General features: G+C 44.5%; 2 protein-coding genes across 2 annotated transcripts; one reads left to right on the top strand and one right to left on the bottom strand.

Annotated features, from left to right (window-relative positions):
- Nucleotides 1–4838: 4838 nt before the first annotated feature.
- LOC109704591 lies at nucleotides 4839–5491 on the bottom strand. The gene has a single exon (XM_020225348.1). The coding sequence runs from the start codon at nucleotides 5397–5399 to the stop codon at nucleotides 4854–4856; it is 546 nt and encodes a 181-aa protein (XP_020080937.1). The 5' UTR covers nucleotides 5400–5491; the 3' UTR covers nucleotides 4839–4853.
- Nucleotides 5492–15835: 10344 nt separating this feature from the next.
- Nucleotides 15836–16360, top strand: LOC109704590 (the record flags this gene model as incomplete). The annotated part of the gene is made up of 1 exon (XM_020225347.1): nucleotides 15836–16360. A coding segment is annotated over exon 1 (525 nt), but the record flags the coding sequence as incomplete, so codon positions are not given.
- Between the last annotated feature and the right edge of the window lie 403 nt (nucleotides 16361–16763).

The raw sequence follows: 16763 nt of genomic DNA, 5'->3' as shown, positions 1-16763 counted from the left end.
CACCTACTCCTGTGCCTGCCCCCGTCTACCCTCTCCTCTACGCACCGCCTCCGATTGCCCCTATCGCCCCCCCTATCTGCGCTCAAGCGGCTTCGGCCTACGCACCACGAGTACCTTCACGCTCGAGTGCACGTTTTTGCAACCAGCCGGCATCGACAGCCCTTGGGCGCGCGATGCTCAGGAAGGCAAGCTAGATCGAGGGAGCATCGTGCCCGGAAAAGCCGACCCGCAGGTGGTCGCGCGCGAAACTGAAAGTGAAGAGTCGATGATGTGGTGTGGCACTTTCTGACGATGAAGCAGCGGAACTCCGCAAGTTCCTGCGTGCCGAAGCTTAGGTTGCCTTCGTGTTGACAATCGCCTGTTCACTGTCCTTTTGTGTGGGTCTTGGGTCCCCTGTCCTGTTTCGATGTTTCGTATCCTCAGTTGGAATGTTCGCGGTCTGAATGACCCGGTCAAGCGTCGTAGTGTCAAATCTGTTGTGTCCTCTCTCTTAGTACGGTTGTATGCTTTCAAGAATCTAAAGTGGATTCAGTATCCTGGTCTTTCCTTCGATCTTTCTGTGGATCCAATTTTGGCAAATGCCATTTCATCCCGGCAACCGGGGCCTCCGGTGGTCTAATTACGTGTTGGAGCTCCAGTTTCTTCTCTTGTAAAGAGGTTCTAGTGCGTGACCGCTCCCTCACGCTTTACCTAACCCACCTGGCCAGTGGTAAGGGATTCCATCTCACGAATATTTACGGGCCTCCAACCTGGGACGGCAAGGAGAATTTCTGCTATGAACTTCTCTCCCTCAAAGAGATCTGCACTAACAATTGGGTCATCTGCGGCGACTTCAACTTCACCAAAACCTACTCTGAAAGAAAAGGGAATCCGTGGAGCTCAAGAGCCATGGCCATGTTCACCGACCTCATTAGCAACCTTGTAGCGATCGATCTTCCACTCTCCAACCAAGTATACACTTGGTCGAATATGCAACGATCCCCCTCCATGGTCGAACTTGACAGATTTCTCGTTTCCACGGAATGGGACCAATCCTTCCCGCTATGTAACGTCAAAGCCCTCCCCCGTACCACCTCCGATCACACCCCAATTATCATTTCCATGAAAATACAGCGCCCCAAGCCAAGATTTCGTTTTGAAAGGGTTTGGCTCACCAAGGAGGACTTCGTCGCTAAGATACCGATCTAGTGAAATGAAGTCAGTCCCAAGAGTTCTGCTATCCTAACTATATATAACTGCCAAACTTAGGCTTTGCAGAGCTCGCATCAAAGAATGGTGCAGGACGAACTTTTATAGCATCTCCAACACCAAGAAGCTTCTGACTCAAGAACTCCAAGCCATTGACCAGCTAGAGGAACAGACTATCTTATCAAAGGAAAGGTCGGACAAACGGGCCAGCCTCAAATTCGATCTGCAAGACATTCTATCTGAGAAAGAAATCTTGTGGAAAACTAGATCTAAACAACGCTGGTTAAGGGAAGGCGATAACAACACCAAATTTTTCCACGCGGTGGCAAACGGAAGGAAGCGAATCAACGCGATCGAAGCCATTAAAGACGATTGTGGCCGGCAAATCTCGTCTGAAGAGCATAAGAGATCATACTTTTCAACAAATTCAAACAGCTCTTCGGGCAGGCCGCTGAGCAACATTCACCGCCCGAAAACTGGAGCAGCCTTTACAGTTCCAATAGACTACTCAACCCGGATCTCCTCACGACCTCATTCACTTTGGACGAGGTTAAGACGACTACCTTCCAGTTAGGCAGCGACAAAGCCCCTGGGCCTGACGCATTCCTACTTATTTTCTATCAAACCTTCTGGGAATCAATCAAGGGGGACATCCTCAAAATCTTCATCGACCTACAGAATAACAAGCTTTCTACTGCCCCGGTTGACTATTTCTTCGTGTGCCTTATCCCCAAAAAAAACGGAGCGCGCAAGGTAAACGACTTTCGTCCGATCAGCCTTATCAACGGCATTCAGAAGATTATTTTCAAAGTCCTGGCCAATAGGCTAGCAAGCGTTCTTCCATCCATCATCTCCTCTTCACAATCAGCTTTCCTCAAAGGCCGCCTAATGCTAGACTCCTTCGTCACCGCAACTGAACTCATCAATTGGTGCTCAAAAACCGACAAGGAATGCGTTAGCATCAAGGCCGATTTCGAAAAAGCTTTCGACAATGTCAGATGGACCTTCCTCCAAAGTATATTACGCTAGCTCGGTTTCAGTGATAAATGGAGGGCTTGGATTGAATAGTGTACTTGCAATACAAAATTGGCCATTTTAGTAAACAACTCGCCTACCCCCTGGCTAAAAGCTAGAAAGGACCTCTGGCAGGGGGACCCACTCTCCCCTTACCTATTTCTCCTGGTGGTGGACTGTTTGGCCAGGATGACTGAAGAAGCTAGGAACAACAACTTAATAGCTGGCATTGGGCCGTCACCAGATTGCGAGACAGCACTCATCCAATACGCCGACGACACGATTTTCTTCTGCGAACCTACGAAATGAATTATTCAAAACCTACAATTTCTCTGAAAATTATTTGAATGGGTCTCCGGGCTTAGGATCAACAAGGACAAATCTGAACTTTACTACCTAGGGCCCAGCCCCTGTAAAGGTGACAGGCTTGCCCACATTTTAGGGTGCAAAGCTGATAACCTACCGTTCCGCTACCTGGGCATCCCGCTCTACAATAAGCAGATTCGAAAGGAAGACCGGGTCTCGGTCATCAATCGTATAGAAGCAAGAATCAACAGTTGGAAAGCTAAACTCCTATCACAAGGAGGTAGACTGACCCTCGTCAATTCTGTCCTTACAAGTCTGCCACTCTTCTATCTCTCTACCTTCAAAGCCCCTCACTGAGTTCTGCATCGTATTGAATCCCTAGGACGAGTCTTCTTCTGGAAAGAAGGCTCCGAAGTTTCCGGGGGCGCTTGCCTTGTAAACTGGAAAACTGTTTGCAAAAGCAAGGATGATGGCAGGCTAGGGGTCAAAGATTTGGAGTCCATGAACCAGGCTCTCTTATCTAAATGGTAGTGGTGTTTTTACAATGAGCCACACCTTCTCTGGTGCAAGTTGATAAGATGCCTCTATTACACTAGACGGAGGCCGCTGTACGAAGGAACAGCCTTTGTACCGTACTCCCAGTGGTGGAAAAGCGTGTTCTGTTGAAGACAAATGTTCAAGTGCGAGCTTTCTTTTGAACTTGGAGACGGCTCTACCATCAGAATGTGGACAGATATCTGGACAGGGGAAGCCCCTCTTAGCACCCTGTTCCTAGCCATCTTTGCTAACATTAGACATAAAGAGGTGAGAGTCTCTCAATGTTGGAGCCCTAATGGATGGAGATGGCGCTTCATCTGCAGAGGGTTTGCGATAAGCCGATCCAACATCAACCACACACAATTCGCGCTACTCAAAGACCTACTCCTCCGTTTCTATCCCACGAACTGCCCGGATATACTAAGATGGAGATGGACCCCCAACCAACTGTTCACAGTCAAATCCCTCTACATGTTCCTCGACAACACAGGGCTCAAGGACACCTTCTACCACTACATTTGGACTTTAAAAATTCCCAACAAAATCAAAGTCTTCATTTGGGTCCTACTGCGCAAAAGACTACCTACTGCTAACAGACTGCTCAACCGTGGGATGCAGGTCGCCGACTACTATAATTTCCGTGCATTCGCTTCGGAAAGTTGCGATCACCTCTTCACCAACTGCATCTTCACGCGCTTCTTACTCTTTAAGGCGGAGGTACCTGCCGACGATTCGTACTGTGTTCGGGCTCTTTGGTACAGAACTACTGCAATTACCGGCACAGCGCAAAGATCTATGGCCCTAACCTCTTTGGCGGCTACTTGGTGGGTTGTCTGGATGGAAAGGAACAACCTCATTTTCTACTCGATGAGCCCCAATGCCACCCATGCGCTAGAGCGTGCTATCCTACTTACGAAGTCTTGGACCAAACCTATGAAATCACCCCACGTGCAACACCTTCTTTAATCCTCTTTACTCAACTTTTTCAGCCTTTTTTTTGAAGTTTTCAACTTTTTCGAGTGTTTTTTCTATTTCTGTTCTTTCTTGCTGTTTGTCTCATGCCTCGGAAGCCCTAGCTGCTTCCATACTATTTCGCCTAGTTCATTTCTCAATAAATGAAGCAGGTAGCTCGTCTACCTCTTTCTCAAAAAAAAAAAAAAAAGAAATGAAAAAAAAGAAATAGCTAGCGCCCCTTAATTTTATTAAAGGCTAATTTGCTGTGAATGATCAGTATGAATCATGTAAATTAAATGCTATTATTTTCACTTTTAATTAATTATTCATCGTGTTTGAACAGTGCACTAAGCTATTGTATAATTTTATTTTGATTTTCATCATAAGGACGTACCTTTTAAAAATATAAATTTCCTACTGATCGCAGTGTCCACGTACACGTATATATATGCTTGCTAAACCTTATACAATGCGATATACTTAGTAGCCAAGAAGATCGATATGGTTAACAAGTTAGAATATAGATCATAATAATCATTTTTATAACTGTTATTATATCTATACCTCTATGAAGTTATTAAATTTTCAATTTTGTGGCCTAAATTACTAGATTATGGGACCTGAAAAAAGTGAAACAGGTGGGGTTTTTTTTTTTTGGGTTGCTTTTTGTTGTATGTAAATGTCATCAGGCCGACATGCGTGCAAATAGAATCAAACTTGCGATCTCTCCCGGGGGAGGAAAATGCTTTAATCCTATCCCCTCGATTTAGAAAACTCATATTGGATTAATTTTTAAGTAATAAAAGCAATCTAGAGAGTAATAAGAATAGCCAAAAAGTGATCATAATAAGAGATTAGCTAAGCAACTGGCGACTGACCTTGCTGGGGATCTGACGCCGGAAGAAGACGGACCCCTGCGGCGGCTCCTCCGTGAATTCCGGCGGCGGCGCGTGGACGTAGATGGAGAAGAGCCTGCTGTCGTGCCCGCGGAAGAACCGTTCCCACAGCGGCGCCAGCGGCATCCTCCCCCGGGTCAGGAACATGAACGCCACCTTCTTCCTCTCCTCGGCCTTGCCGCCGCAAGAAGCCGCCGCCGTCGTCGTCGTCGTCGCCGCCTTCCGCAGCAGCTCCTCGTCGCTCATCTCATGCCATAAGTTGGAGGGAGGAGGTGCGTGGTGGGGAGTAGTGGTGTTGTTGGGCTGCGGAAGGTAGAGTAGGTGGTGAGAGGAGGAGAAGATCAGGCTCTGAAAGGGAGAGAATTTGAAGGAGGTCCGGTGGAGGGTGAGGTAAGAGGCTGCGAAGGTGAGGACGGAGAGCGCGAGGCAGCAGAGGAACGGGACGGCGACGCCGGAGTCGAAGCACTCGCGCAGGCCGGCGATTCGCCGTGTTCTTGGGCTCATGAGGTTCTTACTTGATTCCAGTACTGTTTCTCAGCCTCCTCCTAACTTGATCTAATTAATAAGTTGTTGTTGCTTAATTATTTTCTGGTGTAATTAAGGCTCGGCCGCTAGTGGAAGGGAGGAAGATAAGTAATTGCGTGAAGGGAAGGAAAGGAAGAAATCGCACATGGAAGGTTTGAGGAATCCTTTCGGAGGAGAATCTGAAAAGTGATTATCGGAAAGTGATGTTACAGAAACAGCTAGTTTAGAAATAGTCTTCATATATATATATCTACTTGTATATATATATATATAATACATAACAGATCAATAGTCCACAACGAAAGAGAAATGAAAACTTAAAAAGAATCTATGGCACGTAAAGCCGGCAGTTTTAATATCATCTGATCAAAAAATTAATTGATAAAAATTAATTAATTTGAAACCAATTTTAACAAAAATGAGAGAAAATCTAAAATCTTTTAATTGAATATATATATATATATATATATATCGCGTGATTTAGAACGTTACACGATTTCTGTAATATCCATAGCATGTTCTTAATTTTAGACTTCTCAAAAAGGTTTTTTTTTGAATATTGAGGCTTTAACTAATAGTAGGAGGCAGGACGCTGCATGGACGCCATGAAAGGGAGAGAGAGAGAGAGAAAGAGATCATGAGAGAGGTGTAGAGAGGTGCTTCTCGTGTCAACGTTCACAATAATATGTATTATCATGAAAATATATAGCACGGATATAATATAACGTAACTGTATTAAATTCTAGCAACCTATCTCTCAAAAAAAACTGTATTAAATTCTAAGGTGCCTAAAAGAGTTTTGGACTCTTTGAGTGCATGACCAAATCTTTCTCGAAGCGTATATATGAATGCAAAAAATTAATAAGTCTATTTTGATTAAATCTTACAATAGCTTGAGCCAAGTGTAGGCCCACTACTTGTTAATTATTTGCCAACAAATTAATGAAATGCAATTCATACTCCTATATATTGTTTGTGTATGATTTGAATGCAAATGGTGAAAAAATTAATCCCTTTAATTAGTTCGATAAACAGAACTACTGATGCAGCAAATTAAATTTAATCAAAAAATTGATCGACTGATCAGAATAAAAGCCTAAATTATAGAAAACTTTGCTTTAAATATCCAAAATTTTTTACTTTTCTTTCTTAACTTTTAAAAACTTATATTTCGCCCCCTTAAAATTTAAGAAATATTTTCAAGAGAGTACAGTGTTAATGGAAATGGAAAAATAATCAAATTTTCCTTATTTTTCTATAAGAAAAAAAAAATTTTAATATTTTTCTCTCATTTTGAAGGATATTTTTGGTACAAACTATAAGAAATAAACGGAATAGTAACATAGAATCCTAATTAAGGAATGGCTAAATGCAACAACTTGAAATATTGAAAAGGTAAAGTATAGATTTTTTAAAGTTAAAGGGGAAAAATAAAGAAAGAGTATTTACAGGAAGAGTAATTTAACCTTTAAAATAAAGAAAGAGTAATTTACCTTTAAAATAAAGAAAGAGTAATTTAGCCTTTAAAAAATATCACTTAAAATCAAAGGCTAAGATAAAGCTTATATTTTAAAAAATAACTGAATTCGATCACTTAAGACTAAGTGAAGTTAAATTTTTCTCCTCAATGACTTCTATATATATATGAGATATTTTCGGGGGCTAAAGTGATAATTTTAGAACAAATATTTTTCTAGTTTTGTTTTTTGTTTTGTTTAGTACAAAATGCAATATGAAAATTGAGAACTCTCTCGCACTCATCCTTCCTCTCTCTCTCTCTCTCTCTCTCTCTCTCTCTCTCTCTCTCTCTCTCTCTCTCTCTCTCTCTCTCTCCTATGGGCAAAGCAAATAGAAAAAAATTTCTCTCCTATGGGCAAAGCAAATAGAAAAAAATTACTTGTACGTCGAAAAAATGGTACATATTTTTATACACGAGTACCTATCAAATGAGTGGGTCATGTGACTAATAAAAATACCCCACCCATTGGATGGGTGGGATATATATCATACACTTCTTTTGAAGTATACGTGTACGTATACTTCAAAAGATCATATTAAATCTAATTAATATATTAATTAATTAATAAAAAAAAATAAGGATTGGATTTAATATTAATTTAATTAGAGTTTATTTAGTTTAATAGTTAAGATTTTAATAAAAGAATTCTAGCCTCCATTATCCCACAAAATCTTCCCTTTTACTCTCTCTCAGTCATATTAAATCTAATTAATATATTAATTAATATTTCAAAGACCAAATCCAATCCTTCTTAGATGACAGTAATTTCTTTTTCTTCTAATTTTTTAATTGGAATGCAAAATATAAGATATGCATGTGTGTGGATCCTTATTTTTTTTTCTTTAATTGTGAATTTATTCCTTTTACTTATGAAATAAATAGTAGTTGTTTTATATTGTTATAGTATATAAAAATACAATAAGTGTATTAGTAGTTTTTATACAATACTAATGACTAGTTTATTTTTTAAAAAAAAAATTATATTTTTTTTTCTTTCTTATATATTGACCCCATAAAAAAAAATTTCTAAATCCGCCACTGATTTGACTGTAAGTTGGATTTGATTAGGACTACATAGTTTAAGTTGATCCCTAATAATTAGATTGGGATTGTTTTTCTAATTTAAGTCTGTTTAAGGGCTACAAATTATTCTGTACTTGCCACCTTATGAATGGCTGCGGAGATTGGATTAGGTAATTCTAATAAAACTTGTTTGTTTAATTATTTGGACAAGAATGGTCCGCACAAGTTACTCTTTCTCTCTCTGATCTTGTACTTTTTTTTTCATTGATTTGATGTTAACTTCATACTGCATAACAAATGTATATATAGAGCATTTATTAATATTTATTTATTATATATAGTATTTTATTTTTATAGAAAAATACTATTATATAATATTTTATTTATAAATTAATTTGTAATTATTTATTAATATTTTTAAATATATAACTCTTATATATTATTAATATATGTTTATTATAATTTTAAATATATTTAATCTATATATAAAAATTATAATAATAATATACATAGTGTCACGTCCCGGATTACTCGTTTTTTCAGGTGCGCCAACAAATCCGCCGCATACAAAGAAATTTTCATTGTATACGAAGCGATAGTTGTACCTGTAAACATACAATACTACAACTAGTAATATAGAGTTGCTAAAGAGGAAAACATATATAAATAATATCGGATCAGTGCATACATAGTATCCTGATATATAAACAATCGCTCCAGCGAGAAATAACATAAGTATGTAAAGAACCAAAAATACAACTACCTGTAACTGGTGAAATGTCTCTAAGTCAGCAGCAACTGGGAAGGGTCTAACTCGCGACTCCCTTTCCACGATCCAGATCAGCAGCAGCAGCCGAACAAGAAGGCTCTGCAAAAGATCCACAATTGGGCGTGATCCTACTGCAAAAAGAAGTAGTCCTCAGTGGGTACCGCTACCAACCTCAACTGCTCAAAGTCTACAGATGATATGCTCAATGATAGTAAAGGAACTGGAAACAATCTACAGCTATATGCCACTATACTATCATGATCCAACACTACTATATGTAGAATAATGCAATCTCGAACCCAATCTCACTAGGGACTGTGAATACACCCGTCCCAGGGACTGTGATTACACCCGTCCTGTCTGTCGATGTCACGCCCCGGGGTCCCTTTAGGTTAAAAATACCGCGGAAATTTTTTTTTTTTTTTTTTTTTTTGAAAACCTAACCCCAGGGAATGCCAGATCCGCCACAAATACAGGAAATCCACTGTTCACGCGGACAGAGTCTCCTCTATATTTGCATGGCGTCGCACAAGTACAAGGAGTAACCGAGGTACAACCACAACCAAATGAATATAGAAACGACTATACATTCATTCATTCACCATTCACATCACACTTATACATTCAATATTTAAACATAAATCCACAAAAAATCTTTTTGAAAATTGTTTCCTACACGGAAACCTTTATTCTTTAATAACGCTACCACGAGGGGTAGAAAACCTTTTATTAACGAAAACCACGAATCTTTTTTTATTACATTCACAAAACCAAATCAAATTATGATAGTTAACTGAAATACCCAAAAACTGAACCATATAAACTATCTAAGCTATATCAACAGAATAGTAGGGGTAGAAACTAAACCGAATAACCTGGGTCGAAAGCTCTATCGACCGCTATGTACGTATCTCACGTCTCGTCTCAACCCTCACCGCCCGCGATACCTGAAAAATAGTGGGGGAGGTGAGAACATGTAAACATGTCTCCCCTCCCAGTGGGTACCGCAAGCCGATGAAGGCGAGGAGTACTCACCGGATCAGGAAGAGCTAAACAACAGTACGGGTCAGTAGAAAATACAGTAGCAATAATAATGAATGAAAGAGACATATATATGAAAGAAAGTACAACTACCGCTACTGCAATGAACAACTGAGTGTATACATGTAACAAGACTATAGTAGCAAGACAATGTAACGAAAGAACTACAAGTATGTATGCATCAACCACTACTACAGCTATATACAACAACTGGACAAGTAGTCCAACAGTACCCAATCTAAACCGCCGTGTCGGTCTAAGGACCTCAGGCAAAAGCCACAACCTGCTCGCACCTGGCATGTAACCCTAGCACAAAGAGAACACCGCTGGGCTCACGGGTCGGATGTACGACCACTTTTCCGGAAAAGAACACCCCCTGCGGTGGATCAGACCGCCGATGTACGTGAAATGCACTCGAGCTGTGGCGATCAATGCAGATATGATCAATAGCCAAACGTCGGCAACCAGCCGACAATCACCGCCCCTCGGGGCAAACCGACCAATAGGTCATCAAACTATATAGAAGCACAAGAACCGACTACTCAGGTCAACTAAGAGGGAACCACTCAACATCCTACCGAAGGTATACAAGCACTGACTACTAATGTCAACTAACATATATGCACGACGAACCGACGAATAGGTCCCTAGAGTATATCAATAGAATCCCGAATTACCGTCGGCCACTAGCCGACAATCCAACCCCTCAGGGTACACCGACCTCATAGGTCATCGAACGATGTACGAGAACCGACCAAGCAGGTCAACAGATACGGAATGCAACAACCAACCAACTAGATCAACAGACACGGAATGCAACAATCGACCAACTAAGTCAACAGATACTGAATGCAACAACAGACCAACTAGGTCAACAGATACTGAATGCAACAACAGACCAACTAGGTCAACAGATACAGAATGCAACAACAGACCAACCAGGTCAACAGATACAGAATGCACAACCAACCAACTAGGTCAACAGATACTGAATGCAACAACAGACCAACTAGGTCAACAGATACGCATATAGATAGAACTGCTCTACTCCTACTCAGGATACTAAGCATGCAAACAACGAGTAGTGTATAACGAATAAATAAGGGTGCAAGGCTCAATATACTATGCGACAGTAACAACATAAGAGTAAGGGTAAGAAACCATCACCAAGCGTGCACCACTGTACCGACGTCGGATCGAAGTACCCACCTGTAAAGATGTCGCGTCTGTCTCCTGACTGCAAAAGAATGTCGACAAGACCTATAAAGGGTCCACAGGGTTAGTATCTAACCCACAACTAATAACCACAGTATCCACAACCCCACAAACAATTTCACGAAGATCGGTTTCCCAATACCGATTACCGTAACTTGCCGGAAGTCCCGAAAACCACACCGGGACGCCGTCGGGACCCACTAAGTGTCCCGAAACTCACCGACTCGTGCCACGAGTCACCTGCTGCACCAGAACACTCCGATTTGGATGTTTTGGCAGCAAACACAAGATAACAACACTACACAATTATCACCGGATAATTGTACGAATCCGGGTTCCCGGAAGTGTCTATTTTGACACCGGAACCCACCGTCGCTCACCCATCATCACCGAACCTACAAAATGATGATGGTGACTAGCCAACAAGACTCAGCGACCACACACAAGACAACCAAACCACGTCGGAAGAAATCCGAACCGAAACCGCATTCTTTCGGTGAATTTCGCCGAAAAACGCACCGAAATCGACTCTTCGATTTCCGCAAAAGCTAACGGATCATGGACAATCAGTCCAGAGGTCAAACACACTCATACACACTATCCACAGTGGCCCTAGGGTGCACAATTGCACAAAAGTCCCTCTAATTACATAAAATCCTATCATTTTATGTAATTTGAGCGATCAAGTGGCTCGTTCACGCAAACCGACTTCCAAAGTCCGCAGAGACACGTACTGACAGGTCTCGACGTACCGGAGGCCGTGGTCACGATTCGGAGCACAACGGCTCGCTGTGGGAAGCGCGGGAGCAACCCGAAGGTTCGGCGAATAGCGCGCAGCCACGGAAAAACGTACCGAACAGGAGCTAACCAGACACTGCTGATCCAAGGTAAGGTGAGCACTGTGATCAGCACTGACCAGCGGTCACCGTGCTCACCTCCGGATGCATCGGAACTGTAAAGGAAGTGAATCCTCGAAACCCGAGGGTTAGACTTCGTCAAGAATCGACTGATTGTCGTGCGTGCAAGCTTCGGAAAGTCCAAAGGTGATCACAATGCATTAAGGAGGTGTCCGTGAGAGCGCCAGTGCAAAAGCTGCACTGGGGCAAAAATGCTCTCGGGGACCGGTCCCTGGCAGGGTGGGACCGGTTCCATCGGGCTGGGCTGCGGAGGTCTCTGATGAGACCGGTCCCTGGTAGGCAGGGACCGGTTCCCGAACGTTGGCCCAGCGAGAGAAGCCGAAATTTGGCTAAGTCCCGAAGGTGTCGCTCTCGGGAACCGGTCTCTCGGACACGGACCGGTCTCCCGGGGACCGGTCTCTCAAGCAAGGACCGGTTCCCGAACGCGAAATCCCCTCTGCCTGATTGTGCAGCTTTCAGGGACCGGTCTCCCCGAGCAGGGACCGGTCCCTCACTGCGAAAATAGTCCAGGGAGGGCTGTTTCAAGAAGTGAAAAGTTGAGGGGTTTATTTGCAAAGTGGCTTATAAGAGAGGCTAGGGGACTCCTCTCTCTCTCAGTTGCTCTCTTCCTCTCTCACACTCTTTCCCTCTCTCTCTCTAGAAAGGAAAAGAAGGAGAAGGAGAAGAAGAAGAAGGAGAGGAAGGAAAAGAAGGAGAAAGAGAATGAGAGGACTAGGAAGAAGAGGAAGATCGTCTTCTTCTCCCCCTCTTCAAGCTTGGAGCTTTGTTTAGAGGTAAGCTCTAAACCCTTTGATGGTATTTCTAGGGTTTGAGGGTTTTGTGATTTAGGATGGGTTCGAATGGAACCTATTGGAGCTAGGGAGAAGGTTCGAGCTCGAAATCGAAGCTCGCACCGCGGATTTCTCCAATGTCGAGATTTAGGGCTTCGATTTGGAATTTTGGCAAATCTAGGGTTTTGATCTAATTTGAATGGTCGCAAACCTAATTGCTAGGTCCCTGAACGTGTAGGCGGAGACGGTTCGTCGATCCGTCGAGTAGGTGCGAAGTTATCGCCAAGAAGACCTTCGGAGCTTCATTCTCGCCTAGAAGGCCAACGAGGCGTCGAGACGTCGGCGAATCGCAATCGAAGAGTCACGGCATCACCACGAGGTGGGGGAGTGCCATCCCGAAGCAGTCGGGCTGCTCTTTATGTCTGAGTATTATTATTGATCAGTTACATATTGCGATATAGCATTATAGGGTGTTAAATGTTATTGTGCATATCCTTGCATGCTAGTGATGTTTTAGGTTGTGGATACCATGAATGAAAACCTAGTATGCATGAGTTAAATATTATGAGATAGTTCGCCCTATATATGACGAATATGTTTATGTGAATATGAACCTAGTGTATTAGAAACTAGTGTATCAAGAACTTGTCAAGAGAACGAGTGGCATCTAGTTAATCTTAAACATTGAACGAGTGGCATTAAGTAGTGCAAGAGCGGCATGAGGACATTAGTATAGTGAGATACTATGTTGCTATCACCCCTGGTTGGTTAGGGTGTTCCCAGTTCATGAGATTTGATCGAGCTCACTTAGCCTGTCTGCACCTGTGGAGGTAGCTCCTCACAGGTAGTGCACTCCGGAGTTTGGCACGCGAGGGGGCCAGTGTAGTGCCCTTGGACCAGTGTAGTGTCCGCAGGCGGTCTCGGGGTAGGTGAATAGCTAGCCACCTCTCCTATGAGACTTAGAGACGTGAGACTGTGAGCGGGCCTTGCGTTCGCCGAGAGATTGGGTAATCAGATGAGTGACCTTGTTGTTGAACATGGTAGTGAGACGGCCAGCATTCTTACTATGAGTTGTGCATGCATTTCATTGGATTGAGGCATTGATAGATCATAGTTGTTTATTACTATTACTGCTTTCAGTTTATATATCTATCTATCTGCATATCTATCTGTGCCTGCTTAAGACCTAGTGGGGAGATCGGCGGAGTCAGCGGCCGAACCCACTGGGAACTATTCGTAGTTCTCACTCCACCACATTGCAGGTCCGAGCTCGAGCGTCCCCGGTGAGGATCGCGGCAAGGGCGTAGCGCCCTAGTGACATTGGTAGAGGCTATTTCCTTTATGCATTAGTTACACCGTGTACCTATTTTGAGAGTAGACGATGTATAGGGTGAGGTTTGAGTGGCTTGTACCTACATTTTGTATGAATGTAAAGAATGGATAATTGTATAAGTTAATGAGTTAATAGTTAAGTACATATCTCTTTTATCACTTGTATGCCTTACATGTGTTGCTTGCTCTTGTTTGATAAGTACTGGTTGTGCTCTCGTAATTGTTGTGGTTGGTTGATTGTGTATGTAACCAAGTTGTTCCTGGGAACTTGTTGTACACAGTCTAGTGGTTGAGCCTTGGGCGGACAGAGGAGGTGCTTTCCATTCGGCGGTCCGCTCGCCGTGCCCGAATCGTGCCAGATAGGTAGCGGACTCGGGGCGAGGCGTGACAGTTGTGGTATCAGAGCGAGTAAGAGCAAGCAGAAAAGAGAGAGTCTAGGACTGACCTAGGAGACTCTAGGATGGTAAACGATAAGGTTATAGGTGCGTGAGTGCGACGTGAACCTATGACGTGGCGGGAGTTGATCGATTGGGTCGAAGTCGGTGTTGATACTCTAGTAGTTGCTAGAGATGAATTGAGTGTACTAGTCCCCGACTTAAGGCGATTGTGTTGGCGGCCGACAACACAATACCGAGAGTCAAGAACGGGTACACTCGTGAGCTTCCGTCTGATTTGTGTGATTAAGTTGTATCGTTTCGTAACTGCGAAGACGTCGTTGGGTTAAGTAATTAACCGATTGTTTGCGTTTCAGGAGCTGATGGCACCAAAGAGACGCTACGTGCGTAGGACAGCTCCGGCACCACCCCCAGGGGTGCCCGAGTCAGCTGTGCCCCCGGCGGCACCAGAGCCAGCTGGGCCTAGTGAGGTGCAAGAATTGCGGGCACAAGTTGCCGCGTTAGCAGGGCGGTTCGATCGGCTCCAGGAGCTTATGGAGCGTCAAGCGGCGGCTGCGGCAGTTGGCCAAGGCCACGTTCCACCTGCGCCTTTCGGTTCGCGCCCCTAATGCGGCCGAGGGTGTGGGTGATGCGCCAGTTTCGGTGGCGGCGCAACCCCCACCGGTGGATATTCCTCCTGCGGCGTCAAGATCTCCTACGCCTATAGCGGCGGCGGAGGAGGCGGAGCGAAAGCGTGGCTACACGGCTCTCACAAGGTTTACGAAGTTCCACCCGCCTACGTTCGACGGAGAAGTGATAGATCCTTGGACGGTGGAGACATGGTTGGCCTCGATGGAGACCCTGTTCGAGGACATCTATACAGAGGAGCGGGACAAAGTTAATTTGGCCGCTCATTGCTTTGATAAGCGGGCCAGGGTGTGGTGGAAGAGAGTAAGGCAGGATCGATCTCCGGATCTTCCCCCGATCGATTGGGAGGAGTTCTGAAGATTGATGTTTGCGGAGTACTTTCCCGATAGCGATAAGAGGAAGATGCGGGAGGACTTCAGGAAGCTTAAGCAAGGCAACCGCACCGTTCGGGAGTATGAGCGGGAGTTCACACATCTTTTGAACTGCGTCCCGGACGTGGCAACAACAGAGCAAGACCGAGCAGATTGCTTCGTGAGGGGACTCCGACCCGGCGTGTTTCGGACTGTGCATGCTTTCAAGTTTCATACTTTTGCGGAGGCTTTGGACCGTTCCTTATGGGTCGAGCACAGGAACGCCTGCGAGCGTGAGGACCGTGAGGCGTTCGAGAAAGATAAAGGGAAGAAACGACCGGGCGGTGGTTCGGGGGGACAGTCGAGTTCGAGAAAGCCCCCGAAGTATCCACGATTGCAACCAAGGGGTCGTGGAGCGTAGCGGTGTATCTTTTGCGGCGGTGACCATCGACCCAGTATGTGTGATCAGCGCCGAGGAAAGTGTTTTAGATGCGGGCAAGCAGGGCACATCGCACGCGACTGCCCTCAAGGAGGGGCTTTACCTGCTCAGTCTGTTGCATCGGCCCCGGCAATTCCGGCTCGTTATGCCATGCCACCTGCTGCGGCGTCGGCTGGGCGTGCGGCGGCACCACGTCAACCTGAACCTGCACGATCGGCTCCAATTGGAAGGATGTATGCCGCGCAAGTGCAAGAAGAGGAGCTCATTGAAGCCGAGGAGCGCAATGTAGTGGCAGGTATGGTTTTGGTTAATGGTGTTCGAGCAAGAGCTCTTTTTGATACTGGCGCATCTCACTCCTTCATTAACCGGTCATTTGCACAAGTGCATGATATTGAGATTAGTCTCGGGGAGAATGTGTGGCGTGTAGAAGGACCCGGACGAGCTTTCCTTGTTAGGAAGCGATGTTTGGCGTGCCCAGTACAAGTGGGTGACTGGATTATGCCGGTCGACCTGTTAGTGCTGAAGAGGTTGAAGGAGTTTGATGTCATTTTGGGCATGAACTGGCTCTCGAAGTATTATGTGTCTATCGACTGCAAGACTAGAGTGATCACATTTCGGGAGCCGGGACATGAGGAATTCACGTATCGAGCTTGCAAGAGTTCGTGTTTCGCCGCGACGGTGTCGGCGACAAGAGCGAGGAAGCTAGTTAATAGCGGTTGCATGGCTTACTTGGCGACCGTTATGGAAGTCGACCGAGTAGTGCCGGCTTTGGAGGAGTTGGAAGTTGTGCGAGAGTTTCCGGATGTGTTTCCGGCAGAGCTACCGGGGATGCCGCCGGACCGGGAAATCGAGTTCATGATAGACTTGCTTCCCGGGACCGTGCCGATATCTAAGGCCCCGTATCGCATGGCGCCGGCTGAGTTAAGGGAGTTGAGGGATCAGTTGC

Source organism: Ananas comosus, unplaced genomic scaffold (genome assembly GCF_001540865.1).
Source record: "Ananas comosus cultivar F153 unplaced genomic scaffold, ASM154086v1, whole genome shotgun sequence".
NCBI classification, from domain to species: domain Eukaryota; kingdom Viridiplantae; phylum Streptophyta; class Magnoliopsida; order Poales; family Bromeliaceae; genus Ananas; species Ananas comosus.
The sequence above is the reverse complement of the archived record's forward strand: the minus strand, read 5'-3'. Positions and strand labels throughout refer to the sequence as shown.